The following is a 24,914-nucleotide window of genomic DNA, read 5'->3' as shown; positions in this document are numbered from 1 at the left end:
TATTGATATGGTTTATAAGCTTGATTCATTTTTGTATGCTAAGTCAGTCTTACGTTCTTGGAATAAATCTCACTTGGTCACAATATAATTGTTTTTACATGTTTTAAGATTGAGTTTGCTAAATTTTTCTGAGAATTTTTTATGGCTGTCTTCATAAAAGATATTGTTCTATAATTTTCTTTTTTTCTTGGGGTATTTTATTTTATTTTTTATTTATTTATTTTTAAAATTTTATTTTATTTTTAAACTTTACAATATTGTATTGGTTTTGCCAAATATTGAAATGAATCCGCCACAGGTATACCTGTGTTCCCCATCCTGAACCCTCCTCCCTCCTTCCTCCCCATACCATCCCTCTGGGTCGTCCCAGTGCACCAGCCCCAAGCATCCAGTATCGTGCATCGAACCTGGACTGGCAACTCGTTCCATATATGATATTATACGTATTTCAATGCCATTCTCCCAAATCATCCCACCCTCTCCCTCTCCCACAGAGTCCAAAAGACTGTTCTATACATCAGTGTCTCTTTTGCTGTCTCGTATACAGGGTTATTGTTACCATCTTTCTAAATTCCATATATATGCGTTAGTATACTGTATTGGTATTTTTCTTTCTGGCTTACTTCACTCTGTATAATAGGCTCCAGTTTCATCCATCTCATTAGAACTGATTCAAATGTATTCTTTTTAATGGCTGAGTAATACTCCATTGTGTATATGTACCACAGCTTTCTTACCCATTCATCTGCTGATGGACATCTAGGGTGCTTCCATGTCCTGGCTATTATAAACAGTGCTGCGATGAACATTGGGGTACATGTGTCTCTTTCAATTCTGGTTTCCTCAGTGTGTATGCCCAGCAGTGGGATTGCTGGATCATAAGGCAGTTCTATTTCCAGTTTTTTAAGGAATCTCCACACTGTTCTCCATAGTGGCTGTACTAGTTTGCATTCCCACCAACAGTGTAAGAGGGTTCCCTTTTCTCCACACCCTCTCCAGCATTTATTGCTTGTAGACTTTTGGATAGCAGCCATTCTGACTGGCGTGAAATGGTACCTCATAGTGGTTTTGATTTGCATTTCTCTGATAATGAGTGATGTTGAGCATCTTTTCATGTGTTTGTTAGCCATCTGTATGTCTTCTTTGGAGAAATGTCTATTTAGTTATCTCTCCAACAAATACTAAAGGATATTCTCTAGATAGGAAACACAAAAACGGTGTATATAATTTTCTTTTCATATCTTTTCTTTTTTGGTCTTAGTATCAAGTATATTTTATATCTTGGTATACTTGCTCATGAAATGAGTTGGGAAGTGTTCACTCTTCTGTCTTTTGGAAGAGGTTTTGAAGGATTGGTGTTAATTCTTTAAATGTGTGGTAGAATTCATTAATAAAACCATGTGAGCCTGGAATATTTTTTGTTGGAAGTTTTTAAATTACTAGTTCAGTCTCTGCTTGTTAAGTCTGTTCATATTATTCATTTCTTTTTGAGTCAGTTTTGGTAGGTTTTGTACTTCTAGGAATTTATCCATTTAATCTTTTATCTAATATGTTGGCATATAGTGGTTATGGTGTTCTCTTATAATTCTTTCTGTTTTTATAAGGTTTATAGTGATGTCTCTTATTACTAATATTTGTAATTTGAGTCTTTTCTCTTCTTGATCTGTCTAGCTAAAGGTTTGTCAATTTTATTGTTTTTTTCCCCCAAAGAACTGATTTTGATCTTAGTGATATTATTTTTCTTTGCTCTTTCATTTATTTCTGCTTAGCCTTTGTTATTTATTTCATCTTGCCTTGGGTTTATTTATTTATTTATTTTAGTTTCTTGAGGTAAAAGTCTAGATTATTGATTTGAACTCTTTCTTCCCTTTTTTTTTAATAGGTGTTTATAGCTGCAAATATCTCTAAGCAATGTTTTAGCTATGTTCCGTAAGTTGTGTCTCTTGTATCTTTATTTTCATTCATCTTGAAGTATTTTCTAATTTGCCTTGCTGCTGCTGCTGCTAAGTCGCTTCAGTCGTGTCCGACTGTGTGCGACCCCATAGACGACAGCCCACCAGGCTCCCCCGTCCCTGGGATTCTCCAGGCAAGAACACTGGAGTGGGTTGCCATTTCCTTCTCCAATAATTTGCCTTGAGATATTGGTTATTTAGAAGTATGTTATTTAATTTCCACATATTTTTGGATTTCTCACATTTCCTTCTGATACTGATTTCTCACTTTTTTCCATTGTAGTTAGAGAACATACTTTGTATGGTTTCTATTTTTTTCGTTTATTGAAACTTACAGCCTAACATATGGCCTATTCTGGAGAATATCCCAAGTGCACTTGAAAATAATGGACGTGTTTTGTTGTTGAGTAGAATGTTCTATAGATGTCTGTTAGATTTAGTTGACCTATAGTTTTGTTCAAGACTTATATTTCCTGTTCATCTTCCTCTAATTGTTCTATCCATTATTGAAAAATGAGTATTGAAGTATCTAAATGTTATTGTTGAAATATCTATTTCTTATTTTAGGTCTGTCAGCTTTTATTTTATTTTGGAGTTCTGATGCTGCAGTAGAGTTTACAATTCAGCCTTATTAGCCTTCACTTCCTGCTTGTGCAGATCCTCAAAGTCAGGCCTAGGTTGTAAGTCTTTTCAGGTCTTTCCTGCATGTATCCACAGCCCTTTACCTGTACATGTCTATGTCCTTCTCGAGTTCCAGAAATATTTTGGAAATTTTGAAAGCCCCTGAAGACCTCCATTCTCCAGTTTTTCCTTTTAAATTTTCTGGTGGGTCTTTAATCAGTTCCTTCTGGTGCACTACCTCTGGCACCTGTAAAGTTAAATATTGCTTGAGGATAGTGCTATTTATTTTGAGTAAGCTCTGAGTCAGGACAGAAAAAGATAAGCCCTAGAATGCAGCTTTTAAGTGAGCTGCCAGATAGGTTAGACAGTGATAGTTCTCTAAGGGGTGGGCTTTTGGGGCACTCTGAACCCATTTTGCCCCCTTGAATGGTTGCATGGGTGCTGGTTTTCATAGCTACCACAGTTGCAAGACTGTTTGTTGGTTTCAAAGCTATGGTGAAGCTGGGATAAAGCGAATGGGACTAGGTAATGTTAAACCACCGTGAAGCTCACTGTTCTTACTGAGATTCAGGCATTTTCCTTGCCTGGGGAATCCCAGGGACAGAGGAGCCTAGTGGGCTGCCCTCTATGGGGTCGCACAGAGTCGGACACGACTGAGGCGACTTAGCAGCAGCAGCAGCAGGATTATTGGAAGCCTTAAGTAATTTCGAGAGTTCTGGAAAAGTTGATTTTGATCATATCTGCCAGTGTTCTCTTTGCTTTCATGGAGGAGCAGATTATTGGAGGTTCTCCCTCCATCATCTTATAGGTCAGTCCATCTGGCTTTTGCTTTTGTTTGGTTTGGCCTTTTTCCTCTCTGTCCTTGTCCTTGGATGGTTTCTGTTGCTCTGCCTTCAGGTTCACTCTCCCTCATGTCAACTCAGCTGTTAAATCCGCTCTGAATATTTATCTTCCATGATCATATTTTATAGTTCTGTAATTTTCTTTAGGTTCTTTTTTATTGCTTCTCTTTCTCTCCAGCATCTCTCTGTTTATCTGTTCAAATTTTCATGTGTTGAAACATATTTTGTTTTGTTTCATTGAGGAGAAATATAATAGTTGATTTAAAATTCTTATCAGTTCTAACATTTTGTTCATTTCAGGTTTGGACTTGATTTTCTTTTCCCTTAAGAAAAACATAATGTTTTATTTTCTTGTTTGATCACATGAAATATGATGAAATATTTTAGATTGTATCCTGAATATTTGAATGTTACATTATGGAGATTCTGGATTCTGTAAATTTTTTCCACCAATAATTTTTTCTCGTTGTTTTATCAGGTAATTTTCTTGGCTGGGCTTGAATTGCAAATTCTGTTTCTGTTGTGGCTCCAGTCTCTTCTCCAAAGGTCCTTTGTCCTTAGCTGTTTTGCTTTGATTCTGTTCCACCTATGTGGCTTAAGGGTCAGTCGATAATGAAGGTAATCAAGTTTGGAGATCCTCTCTCTGGCTTACTTTTTTATAAGATTCTGCCAGTCTTTTGACTGTTCACATCACCTAACTTCTCAAGCTCCCCAGCCAGAAAGATTGCTGGTTTTCCCACGTGAGCCCCCAGCTGCTTCTATGCTTGGCACACAGACTGCACTTGGTCTCAGACTGCAAACCTCCAGTGATGGTAATTTACTTGTGCACGTCCCTGTCTCCTCTCCTCTGAGCACATGAACTCCACACTGAAACCAACTACTCTAGGACCTTCAGGGATGAACTCTCTTCTTGGTTCTGACCTTTTCTTTCTGGATGAGCTGCTCTGAATGTTGTTCATACACAGCAGCTTAGGGATCAGTCACTAATATGGGTAGATAGTTTGAAGATCCCCTCTTTGACTCTTTCTATTTTGAGATTTCACTAGTCTCTTCCACATTCATGGTTTCCTTCACTTTTCTGGTCCCCTCTCCCAGAAAGATTAGTTTTCCTTCTGTTGCAGCTTCTGTGTGCAGTTACTGCGTGGGTGCCAGTCTGTCCTGTTCCCAGAGAATGTGAACTTCCCACCAGATTTGTCTACTACTTCTGTTCCCTTTTCAGTACCTTCAGGTAGCTTTTCATATCATGTCTAGGCTTTATAGTTTTTTCTTTCTGTAAGGACAGGAACGGGGAAGATCATTTGGTAGAGTCTTAATCCCTGTTTATTCTTAATCCCTTTTCAGTAGCCCTGAAACTAATCCTTTTGAAACAAACTTGAAAATTACCTTTCATGTATATATGTAGCAAAGATGAAAGCAGAATATAAAAAACTCCACGTTCTGGTTCATAAAGCACAATAAATTTAAAAGAATAGAAATCATATAAATCCTGCTCTCAGACCATAATAGAATTAAACTAGAAAATACTAAGAGAAAGAAAGCTGCTGCTGCTGCTAAGTCGCTTCAGTTGTGTCCGACTCTGCGTGACCCCAGAGACAGCAGCCCACCAGGCTCCCCCATCCCTGGGAGTCTCCAGGCAAGATCACTGGAGTGGGTTGCCATTTCCTTCTCCAATGCATGAAAATGAAAGTGAAGTCGCTCAGCCGTGTCCGACTCTTCGAGACCCCATGGACTGCAGCCTACCAGGCTCCTCCATCCGTGGGATTTTCCAGGCAAGAGTACTGGAGTGGGTTGCTATTTCCTTCTCCAGAAAGAAAGCTGGGAAGTCTCCAAACACTTGGAGATTAAACAACACACTTCTAAATAATACATGGACAAAGGAGAAATCTCAAGAGAAATTTAACAGTATTTTGAAATAAATGAAAATACTTAAAAATTTGTGAGATGCAGCTAATGCAGAGCTTTGAGGGAAATTTATAACATTGAATGCATATATTAGAGAAGAAGAAAAATCTAAAATCAGTACTCTAAGCTTCTACCTTAGGAATTTAGAAAAAGAACAAATTAAGTCAAAGTGAGCAAAAGAAAAATAATGAAAATTAGAGCAGAAATTAATAAAACTGAAACTAAGAGATCAGTTGAGAAAATTGTTTATGTGAGGGGAGTGTTGGTGAAAACCAAAAGCTCTTTCTTTGGAAAGATCAATCAAATCTGAGCCTCTAGCCAGGCTAGCTTGGATAAAAAGGAGAGAAGACACAAAATTACTAATGTCAGAAATGGAAGAAGGGATAGCTGTCCAGATCCTATGGGCATTAGAAGAGTAATAATAAAAGAGTATTATGGACAATTCTATGCCTGTAAGTTTGATAACCCTAATGAAACAGGCCAATTTTTTGAAAAATACAATTTGCCAAAACTCACATAAGAAGAAATAGATAATCTGAATAAGCCTGTACCTATTAAAGAAATTGAACCAGTTATTAATAACCTTCAAAAACAGAAAACACTAGGTCCAGTGTGTTTCACTGATGAATTTTGCTAAACTTAAATTTAAGGGAGAAATTATACCAATTGTCTACAATCTCTCAGAAGATGGAACTCAGGGAATATTTTCTAGCTTTTTCTATGAGGCCTGATACCAAAACCAAGACATTGTAAGGAAATAAAACTTACAGACCAATATCTCTCATGAATATAAAAACAAAAATTTGAAAGTCAATTAATGTATTTCATCACATCAGTAGAATGAGAGAAGAAAAATCACACGATCATATCAGTAGATGCTGAAAAAGCATTTAACGAAGTTCCACTTCTATTCATGATAAAAACTCAGCAAATTAGGAATAGAGGAAAACTTGTGGAACTTGATAAAGAACATCTACAAAATACCTACAGCTAATGTCATATTTATTGGTGAGAAACTTAGTGGTGAGGAGCAAGGCAAGGATGTCCTTTTCTTACCACTGCTTTTCAACATGATGCCGAAAGTCTTAGCTAGTCCAAAGGATAAGAAAAGGAAATAAAAGGTATGTGGATTGGGAAGGAAGAAATAAAACTGTTTACAGGTAACTTGATCATTTATGTAGAAAGTCTGAAAGAATTGACCCCAAAACTCCTGGAAGTGATTAGCAGTTGTTGCAAGTTTGCAGATACAAAGTTAATATACAAAAGGCAGTCACTTTACTATATACCTTCTGTGAACAAGTGGAATTCAAAAATAAAAGCACACTGCCATTTATCAGTTCAGTTCAGTCACTCAGTCGTGTCCGACTCTTTGCATCCCCATGGACTGCAGCACACCAGGGTTCCCTGTCCATCAGCAACTCCCAGAGCTTGCTCAAATTCATGCCCATCAAGTTGTTGATGCCATCCAACCATCTCATCTTCTGTTGTCCCCTTCTCCTCCTGCCTTCAACCTTTCCCAGCATCCCACTCAACCTTTCCAGTGAGTCAGTTCTTCGCATCAGGTGGCCAAAGTATTGGAGCTTCAGCTTCAGCATCAGTCCTTACAGTCAATATTCAGGACTGATCTCCTTTAGGATAGACTGGTTTGATCTCCTTGCAGTCCAAGGGACACTCAAGAATCTTCTCCAACACCACAGTTCAAAAGCATCAATTCTTCAGCGCTCAGCTTTCTTTATAGTCCAACTCTCACATCCATACATGACTACTGGAAAAACCATAGCTTTAACTAGATGGACCTTTGTTGGCAAAGTAATGTCTCTGCTTTTTAATATGCTGTCTAGGTTGGTCATAACTTTTCTTCCAAGGAGCAAGAGTCTTTTTAATTTCATTGTATTTCATGGTATAAATACCATTTATGTTAGTGCCCTTATGTATAAATCTGACAAAGTATATACAAGATCTAAATGAGGACAACTATGAAACTCTGATGAAAGATATCAAAGAACTCAATAATTGGAAAGATATTCTGTGTTCATGAATAGGAAGACTCTAGGCTGTCATGATGTCATTTTGTACCAAACTGATCTACAGGTTCAGTGTAATCCCAATCAAAATCCCAGCAAGTTATTTTTGGATATTAATAGTCTTATTCTGAAATGTATATGGAGAAACAAAAGACTCAGGATAGCTAAAATAGTATTGAGAGAGAAGAACAAAGTTGGAGGACTGACACTACCTAACTTTCAGATTTAATGTAAACCTAGCTCAGAGGGTAAAGCATCTGCCTGCAATGCAGGAGACCCAGGCTTGATCCCTGGGTCAGGAAGATCCGCTAGAGAAGGAAATGGCAACCCACTCCAGTACTCTTGCCTGGAAAATCCCATGGATGGAGAAGCCTGATAGGCTACAGTCCATGGTGTTGCAAAGAGTCGGACACGACTGGGCAACTTCACTTTCACTATAATCAAGACAATGTGATTTTGCCAAAAGAATATAAAAATAGATTGGTAGAACAAAATAGCTCAGCAGTAGACTCTCATAGTTGACTGATCTTTGAAGAAGCTTTTGGTGTAAAGATAGTCTTTTCAACAAATGGTGCTGGAAAAACTGGATATCCAGCTGCAAAATGACAGCTTTTTAATATGCTGTCTAGGTTGGTCATAGCTTTTCTTCCAAGGAGCAAATGTGAATCTAGTGAATCTAGACACAGACCTTACAGCTTTCACAAAAATTAACTCACAGTGGACCATAGATGTAATTGGAAAATGCAAAACTGTAAAATATCTAGAAGACAACACAGGCAGTAATTTAGTTGACTGTAGTCATGGTAATGAATTTTTAGATAACAGCACTATCCATGAAAGAAAGATTATTATCCATGAAAGAAGTAATTGATAAGCTGTGCTTCTTTAAAAACTTCTGCTCTGCAAACGACATCATCAAGAGAATGAGAAGGTAATCCAGACTGGGAGAAAATATTTGCAAAAGACTGTTATCCAAAATATATAAATAACTCTTAAAACTTGACAATAAGAAAATGAATAATGCAATTAAACAATGAACAAAGACTTGAACAGACATCTCAAAGAAGATACGCAGATGGCAAGTAAGCATATTGAAAGATGTTCAGCACCATTAGGGAATTACAGATTAAAACAGCAATGGGGTGCCAGCACACACCCCCATTAGAATGGCTGAAATATGAAACACCAACAACACCAAATGCTGGCTAGAATGTGGAGCAATAGGAACTCTCATTTATTGCTGGTGGAAATGCAAAATGGTATTGCCACTGTGGAAGACAGTTTGGCAATTCCTTATAGAACTAAATGTGCTTTTATTATATGATCTAGCAACTGCACTCCTTTACCCAAAGGAGTTGAAAATCTGTCTCCACAAAGGCGTCACCACAAATGTGTAGTAGCTCTCTTCATAACTGCCTAAACTTGGAAGCAAGCAAGATGTTCTTTAGTGGGTGAATGAGTGAATAAACTTGGTATATCCATACAATGAAGTATCATTAAGTACCAAAAATAAATGAGCTATCAAACCATGAAAAGATGTGGAGGAAAATTAAATGCATAACTGAGTGAAAGAAGCCAGTCTGAAAAGGCGATGGCTTAGGATTCCAATTATATGACATGATGCAAAAGGCAAAACTATGGAGACAATAAAAGAATCAGCATTTGTTAGGGGTTAAAGGGAATGGAGGGACAAACAGGTAGAGCAGAGGATTTTTAGGGCAGTGAAACTGTTCTGTGATATTATAATGGTGGATATATGTTACTATACATTTGTCAAAACCCATAGAGTGTACAGGGCTTCCTGTACAGCTCAGATGGTAGCTCAGATGGTAAAGAATCTGCCTGCAATGCAGGAGACCCAGGTTCGTTCCCTGAGTCAGGAAGGTCTCCTGGAGAAGGGAATGGCAGTCCACTCCAGTGTTCTTGGAGTGGAATTCTCCAGTGTCTTGGAGAATTCTATGGACAGACCATGGGGTCGCAAAGAGGTGAACACGACTGAGCGAATGACACACTGTAGAGTGTGCAGCACCAAAAGTGAGCCTTACTGTGAACTGAGGACTTAGGTGGTGATGATACACTAGTGTATGTTTATTGATGACAAGAAAGGGCTCACTGGTGCAGGGTGTTGGTAGTGGTGGAGGTTGTGTGGTATAGGAATGAGGGATATACAAGAAATCTCTATACCTCTGTCTCAATTTTGCTGTAACATGATTAAAACTTCTCTACAAAAGTAAAAGTTTATTGATTGGAAAAAATATTTGGAATTGAAACAATGTAATTATTCATGTAATTTTGAGCAATTCAAGTTTGTTTGCATGTACAACAACACAGACTTGGAGTCTTTACAAAGGATTATTGATTAAGATATGTACACTTGCTTGCATTATTCCAGTATTCTTGTCAAAAATTTCAGTTCAGCAGTATTACCAACCATAAATTCCTACCAACCATAAGGATTGCTGATCACTTCACCCCTTCTTGATGCTCTTATACTATTCTTTGTTAACTTTGATCTTTTGCCCTAAAACTTGGTCTAATTATGTTTCCAGTTTCTTTTAGCCAAGAAATAAATTTATACTACCAGATGACAGAATGTTACATCTTAGATATAACTTTAGGATACAAAAGGTCATAAAGAGTGTTTGGTCTTAAGTTTCTTAAACATATGTGAACAGTGACCTTTTTAGCCTAGAATATTGTAAGTAGTAAGAGTCCATGTTACAAATGAGAAGGCATTATAATTATAGCTCAATATTAATTAGTTAATTTGTCAAATCATTGCTTATTCAGCACCTTCTCTTGGCCCAAGCTATTAGTTAAGCCAACAATACATAGATCCCTATACAAGGTTTACACCTTTTCTTGTATGTGTACCCTTGAATGACTGACTGATTTTGTGTCTGTGAAAAGAATCTATTAGAAATTCTTAAAAAAAAAAGTATTAATTACAGTGGTCTTATCTCACTTTTCTATTGTTTGGGAATATACCTAGAGCACCTTAAATGCCAAAGGACTTTTTGTTGTTGTTTCCACATAAAGATTATATTTCTGAAAAGCTTTTGAGAGAGAATTGCTAAAGATACTTTTCTATTTTAGATGAGCAAGTTGTTATGGGCAACAAGCTTCTTGTATATATTAGGTAAGAGATTTTTAATTTCTTTATGTGTGTATCCTTCTTTTACAAAATTTCTCCTATATTCTCAGAGGTACTGTCATCTCTTAATCTGTGTAGTGCTTTCGTTTTTCAGTATTCTTTCATGTATAGCCGTGCTTCTGAACAATCAGTAATTCTGTCCCCCACCCTTGCTCTCCTCTGCCATATATTTGCAATGTCTAAAGACATTTTGCTTTGTCACAACTGGGGTCAGGAGAGATGCCACTGGCATTTAATGCATAGAGGCCAGGGATGCTGCTTAGCATTCTGCAGTGAACAGGATAGTCCCCACAGCAAAGAATACTGAAATATCAGTAGGGCAGAGGTTGAGAAATCTTGATATAGAGTATTTTACTTTTACTACCAAGTCTATGGGATATGTTTTTGTCCATATTTTATGTATAAGGGCAAGAAATTAGTTTGCATCATGAACAAAAGTTAGTGACTGAAGTAAGTGGAAATGTTTATCTGTTTATTCCTGGATCAGAGTTCTTCTGATAGACTAATACAAGCTCAGAATTGTATCCTAATAGAGCTTTTACATAAATAAGTGGCTGGCAGGTAGGCAGGAAGGTGGCAGAACCTGCTGGCACATCATTTTAGCTTCTGTGTGCATCCGAGTTATTAACTTTGAGACCTCTTTCACGTTTGTTACATCGATGCTTTAGTATAGAAGAACATATGTAGCATTTACCTTGCTCTTTATCATCTGCGCTTTAAACTTTTTAGAATATGCTGGTATCCAGCTGTCTCTAACATTTAAAATTGATGACTACTTCACAGAGGTTTAAAATTTACTCCTCCCCATCCCCTGCCACCAAAATAAGGATATATTCAGAAGACAGTTTATAACTCAGCCCCCAGAGCTAGTCATTAGCCATTAGGAAGGTCTGGTTTGGAGGTAAAACCATACAGTTAATTTCTCATGAGATTCTAATTCTCCCCAAAGGCTTGTCCGATTACAAATATTTTTTAGCCTAGCTCATTTCCCATCTTTATTCACCATTCTTAGAACCACTGGATTTAAAAGTCTCTGCGAACCTGAGGCTTTTACCTGTTAACAGTATAATGATGCTCTCAGATTCTTTCCAGATGCTGGGTGTGAGACTTTTAGGTAATTTGTCCTTATTTCTTCTTGTTCATTTAGTGCGTGCAGCTTGGGTTTTTCTTAGGAAAAATAAAAAGAAATGAAAGTCATTACTCAGTCACAGGATGTGTTATTTCACCACCACCTTCTGTCACCCACATTTTCTGAACTGGCTATCATTTCAATCTGGATTTGGACCTGACCTAACTGACAAGAGCTGAGCCTGCTTAAACATCAGACTAGTATCTTGGGTTGGAAAACAGTGTATTCCCAGGAAGTTAGCCCATTAAGAGTCACCAAATCCGTTCAATTTCTTGTCTTCTAGCTGTTGTCTAGCAGGTCGTGCCTATCCGCTGGGTGACATCCCTGAAGATCTTGTTCCCTTGGTTAAAAACCAGGTTGGTACATTTTCGTAGCATTTTTACTCTCTTAAAATGCAGTAAAGACAAATTGTAATTGAGGGCTGCACATGGGTCGGGAGCTATCTGCTGTGACAGGAGAGAGCCTGCACACCATCACCGGAGCCAGTAATCACAGCTGAGAGAGGTTAGAGAAGTTACAACCCAGTGGCAATTTAAACTAAATTCAACCTGGTTTTATTTTATACAAATGGGAGTCATTGCTTCAGCAAGATACTTTGTGAGAAAAGAATCAGCTTTTTTTTTTTTTTTCAACTTGCAGGTTTTTGAATTTCTAATTCGCCTGCATTCAACAGAAGCTCCCCCTGAAGAAGAAATCTATCCTTATATTCGGACTTTGCTGCATTTCGACACACGAGAATTTCTAAATGTATTGGCGCTGGTAAGAAATACTGTGATTCTAAGGTATTTTTAAAATAGTTGGGGTGATAATTATTTTTAATAGAAAGAAAAATGAATAATAGTCCTTACATAGGTAGAGTTTTTATGCCCTAGCAGTAAGTCAGGGTCTCAAATGTTTAATTTTGTTGTGCCATCCATAGTTTCTAATTCTTTTTCTCCTTCCTACCCTTCCTTTCCTGCTTTCTTCCCCTCTCTTTCCTTCCTCCCTGAGTATTTGTCTGTGTCTAGTGTTTGTCTATGTCTGTCTGTATGTCTCTTTCTGACTCATCCTTATTAAAAAGTTAAAGCGGAGTTAGATGTGGTACATCCTTTATTTCATAAATTGTTATTGTTTGCATACTGAAGATGGCAGATTGCTCTGAATGACATGTGGTGATGATGATAGTAGAAGCAGCTAGAGTTGAAATGGAACATGGAAGCTTCCTGCTAAAAAAATATCCTTATTCTTATTTTTATTAAAGAGAGGTCTGGGTAAGCCAGCTTCTCTGTGAAAATGCCCCCGGGGAAATAATTATATAAAACATGATATATCTTCCTAATTAAGCCATATTGTAGTTGTTTTTTAAAAAGCTTTTGATAATGTGGACAGTGCTTATATTTTAGTATCCAGTGAAACAGCAGACTGACAAATTTTTAAAAAAATATTGTATGTGCACAATATTTGAAGGAAATAGGAAGGAAATATATCTAAATATTAATAGTGATTATATCTGTGAGATGAACTAAATTTATTTAATGAACATATAGTGCTCTTATTATAAGTTGAATAATAAACTATTAAACTTTTTAAAAGTGCCTGTGAGAAGGTTGAGATTCTACTCATATGACATTTTGTATTAGTTTAATTGGAAAATCTGATTTCAGAAGTAGTAACTTAAATAGCAGAAGAAGAAGGGAAAAGAAACTTAGAAAATGAAAGTCAAATCTAGTTGGTTTAGGAGACCGTAGACGTCCAGAATACAATGGAAGTGTACTTAGTGTCTGGCCTGGAGGAGAAAAGAAACAAGAAGTGGTAGGGCAGGGGTTCATAAAGCGTCCTGGAGAGCAACAAAGAATTTTACCTAGTTTTCAGTTTTTAAAGGGCTGTCGTGCCACTGAAGATCATTTGGGATTATGCTTATGTCTAAATTATGATATTGACATTGATAGTAAGACTGCGATAAAATCTCTGTCATTTACTTGACAAATATTTGCCAAGTATATCACACATACTGTAGTAACTGTGTGTGTACCCTGGGCTGACAGGATATAAACCTTGCTTTTGTGGAGGAAGAGGATGCAGCTTGTAGATTAGTAACTATAGCATGGTGTGAGACATGCAGAATGCTGTAAGAACATTTAGGAGGGGGATCTAATGGAAGGGTCAGGAAGGTGTCTTGGATGAAATGATGTCGATGGTGAGTCTCTCAGGATGTGTAGAAGTCTGGTTAAGGTTAGGGAAAAGTATTTCAGGTAGAAGGACAGAGTATGTAGAAAGACCTGGAAATAAGATAGAGCAGTGTGTGTTAAGGTAATTGAAAAAAATTCAGTATGGCCACATTTTTAAGTGTAAGGAATTCTGCGGAGAGAGAGAATGCCAGAGAGGCAGGTAGAGACTGAGTTTTATTATCCGTGGTAGGAAGTTTGGACTTTACAGCCGCTGAAGCCTTTTGCCTTACTTAGTTGCTCAGTCCTTCCAACTCTTTGTGACCCCATGAACTGTAATTCGCCATGCTCCTCTGTTATTGGGGATTCTCTAGGTAAGAATACTGGAGTATGTTGCTATGCCCTCCTCCTTCAGGGCATCTTCCCAACCCAGAGATTGGACCCAGTTCTCTCGGCATTGCAGATGGATTTTTTACTGTCTGAATAGAAAAATGTCATAATTTGTAGTTTAGAAAAATTCCCTCTGATTGTTGAATGGAAAATTGATTGAAATAAGATTGGAGGCATGAAGATGTTAGCAAAATTTTGTGGTCATCCAGATAGAAGATAATGGCAGCTTGAATTAGGACAGTGGCAATGGGGGTTCTAAGACATGAAAGGATTTGAAAGATATTTTAGGAGGTAAATCAGCCTAAAATTTAGAGTTTAGTGTACAATTCGATGTGAAAGGTAAGATGAATAGGGAAGCATCAAAGATTCCTACATTTCAGACCTTATGAACTGAATGTATAGTGGTTTATTTGTAGATTCAACAGGAAATCAGAGGAGAAACAGTTTTATTAGGAGATGGATGAGAGTGGGCGTGCAGAGTAGTGGTGAGGTATGGTGGAGGCAGATAATTAGTTCTTTTTTGGACTTAATGAATTTGAAATGCCTAAAAGACAAGCAGAGGTTTCCTTGTGTGTGTGCATCAAGGGTTGGCTGCATCCCCAAGTATTACAGCTGGAGAAATTGATAAGACTTAGGATCCTAAATCCTGGATTCACTCCATATTTGTCTGCTATAGTTGATTATTCATGTGACCTTCCTAATTAATATGTCTTAATAAAAAGAACATTTTTAGGGACCCACTAAAAAACTTAGATGACAGACTTTTAAATCATATTTTCTCACTTGTTAAAATGTAGGAATATTTTTTTCAAGTGAGGTTTTTAACTTTAGCTTTATTAGGGTACAATGTATACAAAATATAATTCATCCATTTTAAGAGAAGAGTTTGACAAGCATGCATGCATGCATGCTAAGTCACTTCAGTCATGTCTGACTCTGTGCGACCCCATGGACAGCAGCCCACCAGGCTTCTCTGTCCACAGGATTCTCTAGGCAAGAATACTGGAGTGGGTTGCCATGTCCTTCTCCATTGACAAGCATATGCAGTCTTACAACTGCTACCACAATCTAGATACAGAACAGGTGGTCACTTTTGCAGTTTTTTAGTGAGTCCCAATCCCAGCCCCTGGCAACTGCTGATCTGCTTTGGGAAACAGGGTTTCACCTTTCTAAAATGTCATTTAGAGAAAACATAAACTTTGCGGTTTCTTCTGGTGTCTTTCACTTAATGCTTTTGAGACTTACCTGTACTGTTTGTTTTATCAGTAGGTTGTCCCTCTTTATGGCTATGTAATTTTTCAGTTTATGGATATACAGTTTGTTGATCCATCCACCAATAGTTGGTCCTTTTGATTATTTCCAATTTAAGTTACTATGACTAAAGCTATCATGAATATTTACATATAAGCCTTTGTGTGGACATACATCTTTATTTCTCTCGAGTAAATACCAAATAATGAAACCACTGGGTCTTTTGTGAAGTGTATTGTTTTACTTCATAAAAAACTAACAAGACTTTTCTAAAGTGGTTCTGCCAGTTTTCATTCCAGTAATATATGAGAGTATCAGTTTCTTCATTGTATGGTTCATCTTTTTAATTTGACCATTCTAGTAGATGTATACTGGTGTCTCATTGTAGTTTTATATTTCCCTCCTGACAACTGACATTAAACATCTTTTCATTAAAATATATTAGCAAAAAAGTTATGTTTACCATTCGTATATTCTCCATCCATATATATTCTATGGTGAACATATCCATCTTTTGACCATTTTTCCCTACTTTTAAAAATTGTATTTGTTTTCTTGTTTTGAGAATTTTTTTTTAGGTAAGTATTAAAAAATCAGATTACATGAATTTAGCAGATGGTTTCTCCTAGTCTGTAGTTTGTCTTTTTGTTTTCCTAATACTGTATTTTGAATAGCGGAAATTTTAAATTTTGATGAAGTCTAATTTATTGGTTTTGTTTTAGGAATCCTGCTTCTGGGGCTGTAGCTATGAAATCTTTGCCTAACCCAAGGTCACAAAGATATTCCCTAGAAGTTTTACGGTTTTACCTTTAAAGCTGTGATCCATTTTGAAGAAATATTGGCCTGTGGTGCAAGGTTTAGATGCAAGGCCTTTTTTTCTTGTTCTTTTTTTTGCATTGAGATATCTAATTCTTATAGCATCATTTGACAAAAAGACTATCCTTTCTCTACTGGATTGTCTTTGTACTTTGTCAAAGACATATCATCTATGTATACTGGGTCTGTTTCAGAACTCTGTTCTATGCCCCTGGTCTGTCTGTCTATCTTGATGCCAGTACCACACTGCCTTGATTACTGTAGCTTTATAATGAGTATGAAAATCATGTTATATGTTCTTATTCTTTTTCAAAATTACTTTGTATTTTGTAGTTTTGGGGTTGTTTTTGGCATTTCAGTATGAATTTTAAGTTATCTTGTTAACTTCTGCAGAAGCCTGCCTGGATTTAGATTAGGATTGTGTTCAGTATTTAGTTAATTTAAGAATTGACTTAGCAATACTGAATTTTGTGACCCATTAAAAGGTATACTGTTTCATTAATTTAGATTTTCTTTAATTTTTCTCAGAAATATTTTGTAGTTTTCAGTGTAGTTTTCTAAGTGATAGGATTCAACGTAATGTTTTCTCAGTTCAGTTCAGTTCAGTTGCTCAGTCGCGTCCGACTCTTTGCGATCCCATGAATCGCAGCACGCCAGGCCTCCCTGTCCATCACCAACTCCCGGAGTTCACTCAAACTCACGTCCATCAAATTGGTGATGCCATCCAGCCATCTCATCCTCTGTTGTCCCTTTCTCCTCCTGCCCCCAATCCCTCCCAGCATCAGAGTCTTTTCCAATGAGTCAGCTCTTCGCATGAGATGGCCAAAGTACTGGAGTTTCAGCTTTAGCATCATTCCTTCCAAGGAACACCCAGGGCTGATCTCCTTTAGAATGCACTGGTTGGATCTCCTTGCAGTCCCAGGGACTCTCAAGAGTCTTCTCCAACACCACAGTTCAAAAAGCATCAATTCTTCGGCTGTCAGCTTTCTTCACAGTCCAACTCTCACATCCATACATGACCACTGGAAAAACCATAGCCTTGACTAGACAGACCTTTGTTGGCAAAGTAATGTCTCTGCTTTTCAATGTTATACAATTAAAATTTTTTGAAGTGAAATAATAGTTGCCTCCCACTTATCTTGCTCTTATATACTGCCATAAGGAAAACTGGTGTCAACTTGACTTTTCTTAACTTTCCCAGAGACTTAACTTTTCCTAGAGTACCAGAATACTTTTTTCCTTATATTAATATTTAAAGACTAAAAGTTTAAGATATTGGAGAAGGCATTGGCACCCCACTCCAGTACTCTTGCCTGGAAAATCCCATGGATGGAGGAGCCTGGTGGGCTGCAGTCCATGGGGTTGCTAAGAGTCGGACACAACTGAGCGACTTCACTATCACTTCTCACTTTCATGCATTGGAGAAGGAAATGGCAACCCACTCCAGTGTTCTTGCCTGGAGAATCCCAGGGTCAGGAGAGCCTGGTGGGCTACCGTCTATGGGGTCGCACAGAGTTGGACACGACTGAAGCGACTTAGCAGCAGCAGCAGCAGTTTAAGATAGTACTTAGAATTGACTATTTTCGGTCAGTTTTGCCATATATGTACTGTGGGCCTTTTCAATATGTGAATTTGAGTCTTTTTAGTTTAAAAAAGTTTTCTTGAATTACAGATTTAAATATTTTTTTTCTGCTCCATTATTTTGTGCTTCATCTTCAGAAACTTAGGGTATTTGTATATTATATCTTCTTTGTCTTCTATATTTATCACCTTTCTTTGGTCTTTGTTATTTCCTTCTTTGTTTAAATTTCATTTTCTTGGTTCTTTTTATTTACGTTCTCTATTTCTGTTAACTATACTTTTGGTCATATCTGTCCTCCCTTTGGTAGCTTGTAATTCTGTCTTCCATTTCTAAGATGACTTTTTTTTCTTTCAGTTTTTTTTTTTTTCCCTCGAGTTCAGTTAGCTCTTATTTCACATTTTCCTACTCTTCATTTCTTTTCTGAATTCTTAAATTTCTGGTTTGTGATGTTCTTTCAAATCTGCAATTGTATGTTTAAATATATTTCATGTATGTTGAGATATTGTTTATAGTTTACTTCTATTTTGTGCCTAGTTCTTATTTTTATTCTTGAGTGCCTTCACTTTCTGGGTTTTTTTTTTTGTCATTTTTTAATGGATTTTTCTGGACTAGCAATAATTGGTGATCTTGTTGGATCATGGGGGAAGATTACATACTATTTTCCAAATTCAAGTACCTGCTTTATTTGCTATAACTAAGTGCAGTTTCTTAAATAGTGTCTTTGGGGTGTAGTCTGTTTTCTCAATCTGACAAGTCTCTTGTTTTAGTAGGATCTTTTTCTTGAGCTCTTCCTTCTTTACTACAGGTCTCCAAGGAATAGATTTCCTTTCCCTTTTCTATCTCAAAAGCTGTATCTTGCCAAGACCTCTGATTCATACTTGCCAGACTCCTTCCTTTGATCTTCCTATCAGCCAGTGCTATGATCCACTGGGTTGCAGACCTGGCCTCAGTACTTGCTCACCCAGGATGGATCTTCTTTTTCGTTTGGAGGTGAATTCCATTTGATATGTGTTCTGTGCCTGCTGAAACCTCATCATACCCTCCCTTCCTCTACCCAATTCTCTCTTGACGGTTTTTGTTTTTTTTTTTTTTTTAATGGGCTTTGGAGCCAACTTTGCTAGTTGGAGATGTTTACTTTCCCACATTTGTGTAAGTCACAGTTTTTAATATGTGTTGTCCTTCTAGTTTTCCCATTAGTCTGGATTCTGGGTTATTCTTTTTCTTCTTTTCTATATGTTTGGATCTTATTGGGAGATGTGTAAAGAGATTAGGACAGGGGTTCACAAACTACAGGCCGTAGACCAAATCCACTGCATTTGACCTCTGGCTTGGGTGAGACAGAATATTTTTCTATTTTTAAGGATTATAAAAACGGAAGAATATGTCATGCAAACCACATGTATCCTACAAAGTGTAAAATATTTTCTCTCTGGTCCTTTACAATGTTTCTTGACCCCTGGATCAGGATTTAGCCAACTATCATTCAGTTCAGTTCAGTTCAGTTGCTCAGTCGTGTCCGACTCTTTGTGACCCCATGAATTGCAGCACGCCAGGCTTCCTTGTCCATCACCAACTCCCAGAGTTCACTCAAACTCACGTCCATCAAATCGGTGATGCCATCCATCCATCTCATCCTCTGTTGTTCCCTTCTCCTCCTGCCCCCAATCCCTCCCAGCATCAGAGTCTTTTCCAATGAGTCAACACTTCGTATGAGGTAGCCAAAGTACTGGAGTTTCAGCTTTAGCATCATTCCTTCCAAAGAAATCCCACGGCTGATCTCCTTTAGAATGCACTGGTTGGATCTCCTTGCAGTCCCAGGGACTCTCAAAAGTCTTCTCCAACACCACAGTTCAGAAGCATCAATTCTTCGGCCCTCAGCCTTCTTCATAGTCCAACTCTCACATCCATACATGACCACTGGAAAAACCATAGCGTTGACTAGACAGACCTTTGTTGGCAAAGTAATGTCTCTGCTTTTGAATATGCTATCTAGGTTGGTCATAACTTTCCTTCCAAGGAGTAAGTGTCTTTTAATTTCATGGCTGCAGTCACCATCTGCAGTGATTTTGGAACCCAGAAAAATAAAGTCTGACACTGTTTCCACTGTTTCCTCATCTATTTCCCATGAAGTGATGGGACCAGATGCCATGATCTTCGTTTTCTGAATGTTGAGCTTTAAGCCAACTTTTTCACTCTCCACTTTCAGGCTTTTTAGTTCCTCTTCACTTTCTGCCATACCAAAACTCTGTAATAATTTTAAGGGGCTACAGAAAGAAGTTTTTATGACCAAATTCACAGGTGACTTTGGACTTGAATTTTAGGTCTACTTTTGCATTTCACAAACTGTCATTCTCCATTAGGACGTCTTTACATATTATTCCTCTAATAAGCATTGTATAATTAGAAGAATCTTTGTGGAATGATAATGTTTTAACATAAATGTGCCATTTTGGTGGCAGCTGTTAACTACAGTCAAAATATGTCATTGTGTATATCACAACATTTGTAATAAAAGTATTTCTCCACTTAATTATGTTTATAGTAGTAAACTTGCAATGTGTGTTTCAAAGCAGTGAATACATGTTACTAAAAGGCAAGTGGATAAAGCAGTTCTTTTTTACTTGCTGTCAATGCTGTAGTTATTTAATACATATGCTAATTCTCCATGATTTTGTGTTTACTTGAATAGCACTTGTATTAGCAGATAGTATCTTGTCTGACAGCGTAGTGACATCTCACTTTGGCAGGCTGAGTGTGAGGGGGAAGTTGTGTTTGTTTGAATGTGTGTATATTTGTTGTTTTCCTAAGCCTTAGAACTGAGACACTTTCTCGACCATCTTTCCCTCTTCAGACTGGGTCGTGTTTAACCCATGTAAACACCAAAATACCCTCTGTTTGAGCTTTTTGGGTAAGAGTTCCTACAGTTCCCTAGGTAACTCATTTCAGCTTTTCTTAACTAACCGCAGCAAAGCATTCTAGGTGAAGAAAAAATTTTTTATAAAGATTTCATTTTCCTCTGTAATTAACTAGACAAATCAGCAGTCATTGTTTAAAATGCTTACTGTGTGTCAGACAAGAAAAGGGAAAGAAGGACATGCTAGTAGAGAAGAGCATGAGCAGAGGGTCTTTGGAGAAGTTGGGGAAGCTTGGGGCCAGTTTAAAGAATAGCAGATATTCTGGTTTGAATGTTAACTATGATGTAGTCTTGAAAGTTTGTGGCTTGGAAATTCTTCTTTAATCTGTTGGTACAATACGTAGTCTATTTCCTTGCTTCGGGATAGTCAGTAGTAAATTACTGCTTTGTAGATTTAAACATTTCATGCACAGATGGGTATAATAAAGGACAGAAATGGTATGGACCTAACAGAAGTAGAAGAGATTAAGAAGAGATGGCAAGAATACACAGAAGAACTATATGAAAGAGGTCTTAATAACCAGGATAACCACGATGGTGTGGTAATGCATCTAAAGTCAGACATCCTGGAACGTGAAGTCAAGTGGGGCTTAGTAGCATTACTATGAACAGAGCTAGTGGAGGTGATGAAATTCCGGCTGAGCTATTTCAAATCCTAAAAGACGATGCTGTTAAAGTGCTGCACCCAATAGGTCAACACATTTGGAAAACTTATCAGAGGCCACAGAACTGGAAGAGGTCAGTTTTCATTTCAGTCCTAAAGAAGGGCAATGCCAAAGAATATTCAGACTACCATACAGTTGCACTCATTTCACATGCTAACAAGATAATGCTCAAAATCCTTCAAGCTAGGCTTCAGCTGTTCATGAACCAAGAGCTTCCAGATCTACAAGCTGAATTTAGAAAAGGCAGAGGAACAAGAGATCAAATTACCAACATCCGTTGGATCATAGAAAAAGCAAGAGAATTCCAGAAAAACACCTACTTCTGCTTCATTGACTATGCTAAAAAGCCTTTGACTGTGTGGATCACAACAAACTTTGAAAAATTCTTAAAGAAATGGGAATACCACCCCACCTTACCTGCCTCCTGAAAAACCTGTGTGCAGGTCAAGAAACACAGTTAGAATTGGACATAGAATAACAGACTGGTTCCAAATCAGGAAAGGAGTACGTCAGGGCTGTATATTGTCACCCTGCTTATTTAACCTTTGGGCAGAGTACATCGTGTGAAATGTCCAGCTGGTAAAGCACAGGCTGAAATCAAGACTGCTGGGAGAAGTATCAATATGCAGATATGCAGATCAATATCAGATATGCAGATGACACCACCCTTATGACAAAAAGCAAAGACGAATTAAAGAGCCTTTTGATGAAAGTGAAAGAGAAGAGTGAAGAAGCTGACTTAAAACTTAGCATTCAAAAAACTAAGATCATAGCACCCAGTCCCATCACTTCATGGCAAATAGATGGGGAAACAATGGAAACACTGAGAGACTTTATTTTCTTGGGCTCCAAAATCACTGTGGATGGTGACTGCAGCCATGAAATTAAAAGACGCCTGCTCCTTGAAAGAAAAAGCCATGATCAGCCTGGAAAGCATATTAAAAAGCAGAGATATTACTTTGATGGCAAAGGTCTGTATAGTCAAAGCTGTGGTTTTCTCAGTAGTCATGTATGAATGTGAGAGTTGGATCATGTAGAAAGGTGAGCGCCGTAGAATTGATGCTTTTGAATTGTGGTATTGGAGAAGACTCTTGAGAGTCCCTTGGACTGCAAGGAGATCAAACCAGTCAATCCTGAAGAAAATCAACCCTGAATATTCATTGGAAGGACTGAAGCTGAAGCTCCAATACGTTGGCCACCTGATACAAAGAGCTGACTCATTAGAAAAGACCCTGATGCTGGGCAAGGTTGAAGGCAGGAGGAGAAGGGGACGACAGAGGATTAGGTAGATTGTGAGAGGGTAACAGGCAGGAAGGCCAGGGGTCTCCAAACTGAGGAAATAAGCTGCAAGTGTCTTCTTAAAATTCTATGTTGCTATGCCGACACCTGGTTTTGCCTGAACTGAACTTTTCTCAAATCTTGAGCTATCCAATGCGTTTTTCTTATGCACATGTTTTTCTTAAGCTATGTTAATGAAACTATGTATTTGCTTTGGAATTTGCCTTTCTTCAAAATGGTTCCACCTAAGACTAACTTTTGACTGCTAATGGCTCAATGAACCAGTTTTCATATCAATTGCTTTACGGCTGGGGGATGACATACCTCATGCCATCCTATTTCAAAAATGCATACTGTGGGAGAGGGGCCTGGTGAAACTCCGTCAGCCTTGAGGTGTCTCTCTTATATGATTAATAACTTTATAACAGGCATAAAATAGCTTATTGAAACTAGCAGGTGGGGCACTCTCTGTCCCCCTTCTGATGTCTATGTCAGAAGCTTTCTCTGTCCCTTTTTTTCTTCAATTAAACTCTGCTATACAAAAGTTCTTGAGTGATCAAACCTGGTCCCTGGTCCCGAAGTTAAATCTTCGGAGATCACAAATCCAACACTGTTCACCATAAGCTATCAATTGGATGGCATCACCGACTCAACGGACATGAGTTTGAGCAAGCTCCGGGAGATGGCGAAGGACAGGGAAGCCTGGTGTGCTGCAGTCCATGGGTTCGCAGAGTCAGATATGACTGAGCGACTGAACAGCAACAAAGGGCCGAATGTCCTAAGAGAAAGCCTTAGAAAGATCTTCAAGTCTTTATCACTCTTACTCAATAAGTATTTTCATTTCAGTTTTTTTGTTTGTTTTTTGATTTTTACAGTGTTTTGTTGGTTTCTGCCACACAGCCACAGGAATCAGCCATAATTATACATATATCCCCTCTCTCTTGAGCCTTCCTCCCTTCCCCACTCCCACTCCTCTAGATCATTACACAGTGCCAGAATGGGCTCCCTGTGTTACACACAGCAGCTTCTCACCAGCTCTCCATTTTACACATAGCAGTGTATATATGTTGATGTTACTTTCTCTGTTAGTCCCACCCTCTCCCTCCCCAAACTGTGTCCACAAGTCTGCGTTTCCATTCCTTCCCTTCAGTTTCTTCATATATGCGGCCTATAGCTTCTATGTATTTTCAGAATCCAGTGTTGTCATTTACTTGGGTGCAAGTTCTATTCAAAATGTATTTGGCTCTACTTGAGCAGGAACATAAAATAAAAAATTCTGTACTTGGCAGTGTTGTGAAAATAGAATACCTATTCTTTGTATGTATTCTTCAGGATTTTAATATTGTCACAGTTTTACCATAGTAATTTTTAAAAGTATCTATTGTTGAAAATCATTTCTTCCTAGTTGTCATGGAAATTTCTTTTCATGACAGTTAACAACTGTATTTCAGTTGTTGTTTCCAAATAGCATGGACGGGATGATGGCTGAGCATGTAACATGTATTTCATCCTTTTCAGATTCTTGCTCACAAATTGCCTCTTCCCATCAGTATTCTTTCTTTCTTGTTGCCTATAAACGTTGCCTTCCTTTGTTGGATTTTTATAAATTTTAAAAAGTAGTCTTTATTTTTGGTTGCAGTAGGTCTTTGTTGCTGTGGGTAGGTTTTCTCTAGTTGCAGAGAATAGGGGCTGCTTCCTAGTTGTGGTGCATGGGCTCTGCAGTGCAGGGCTGCTCCTGCTGCAGAGCACAGGCTGTAGAGTGTGTGGGCTCAGAAGCTGTGGTGCGCAAGCTTAGTGGTTCCCCGGCATGCGGAATCTTCTTGGACCAAGGATTGAACTCCAGGGATCTACCTCGTGTCCCCTGCATTGGCAGGCGGATTCTTATCCACCATATCACCAGGGTGAATCACTTTTGGGTTGTATAACAATCACTTTATTTTTATACTTTTTATTCAGAATATCATATAATATTGAATAATGTAGCCTTCTGTTAAACTCACTAAAAATAACTTGTTAAAGTTATATAAGAAAAAACCTATTGAGGAGTGGTTATCTTATTTGGGAATTTACCTATTAACAAGAATTTAATATCTTGTTTCCTTCTAAAATTTTCAAATAATACTTACCTTTTTAAAATTTCTTTTTCCTTTTTAGACTTTTGAAGATTTTAAAAATGATAAGCAAGCTGTAGAATATCAACAACGTATTGTGGATATTTTGTTGAAGGTGAGTATCCCTAGAATGTCTTTG

At 37.8% G+C, this 24,914-nt stretch overlaps 1 protein-coding gene across 7 annotated transcripts in view; it reads left to right on the top strand.

Annotated features, from left to right (window-relative positions):
* Positions 1-24,914, top strand: part of VPS8 (VPS8 subunit of CORVET complex) — a 291,235-nt gene that overhangs the window by 102,253 nt on the left and 164,068 nt on the right. For all 7 annotated transcript variants that reach the window (XM_061413733.1, XM_061413742.1, XM_061413725.1 and 4 more), the window contains 4 exons: positions 10,438-10,480; positions 11,908-11,980; positions 12,264-12,383; positions 24,819-24,890. In XM_061413733.1, the coding sequence (XP_061269717.1) occupies positions 10,438-10,480; positions 11,908-11,980; positions 12,264-12,383; positions 24,819-24,890 (308 nt within the window). The remainder of the gene's footprint in view (positions 1-10,437; positions 10,481-11,907; positions 11,981-12,263; positions 12,384-24,818; positions 24,891-24,914) is intronic.

Source organism: Bos javanicus, chromosome 1, assembly GCF_032452875.1.
Source record: "Bos javanicus breed banteng chromosome 1, ARS-OSU_banteng_1.0, whole genome shotgun sequence".
In the NCBI taxonomy this organism is placed as follows: domain Eukaryota; kingdom Metazoa; phylum Chordata; class Mammalia; order Artiodactyla; family Bovidae; genus Bos; species Bos javanicus.
The sequence above is the reverse complement of the archived record's forward strand: the minus strand, read 5'-3'. Positions and strand labels throughout refer to the sequence as shown.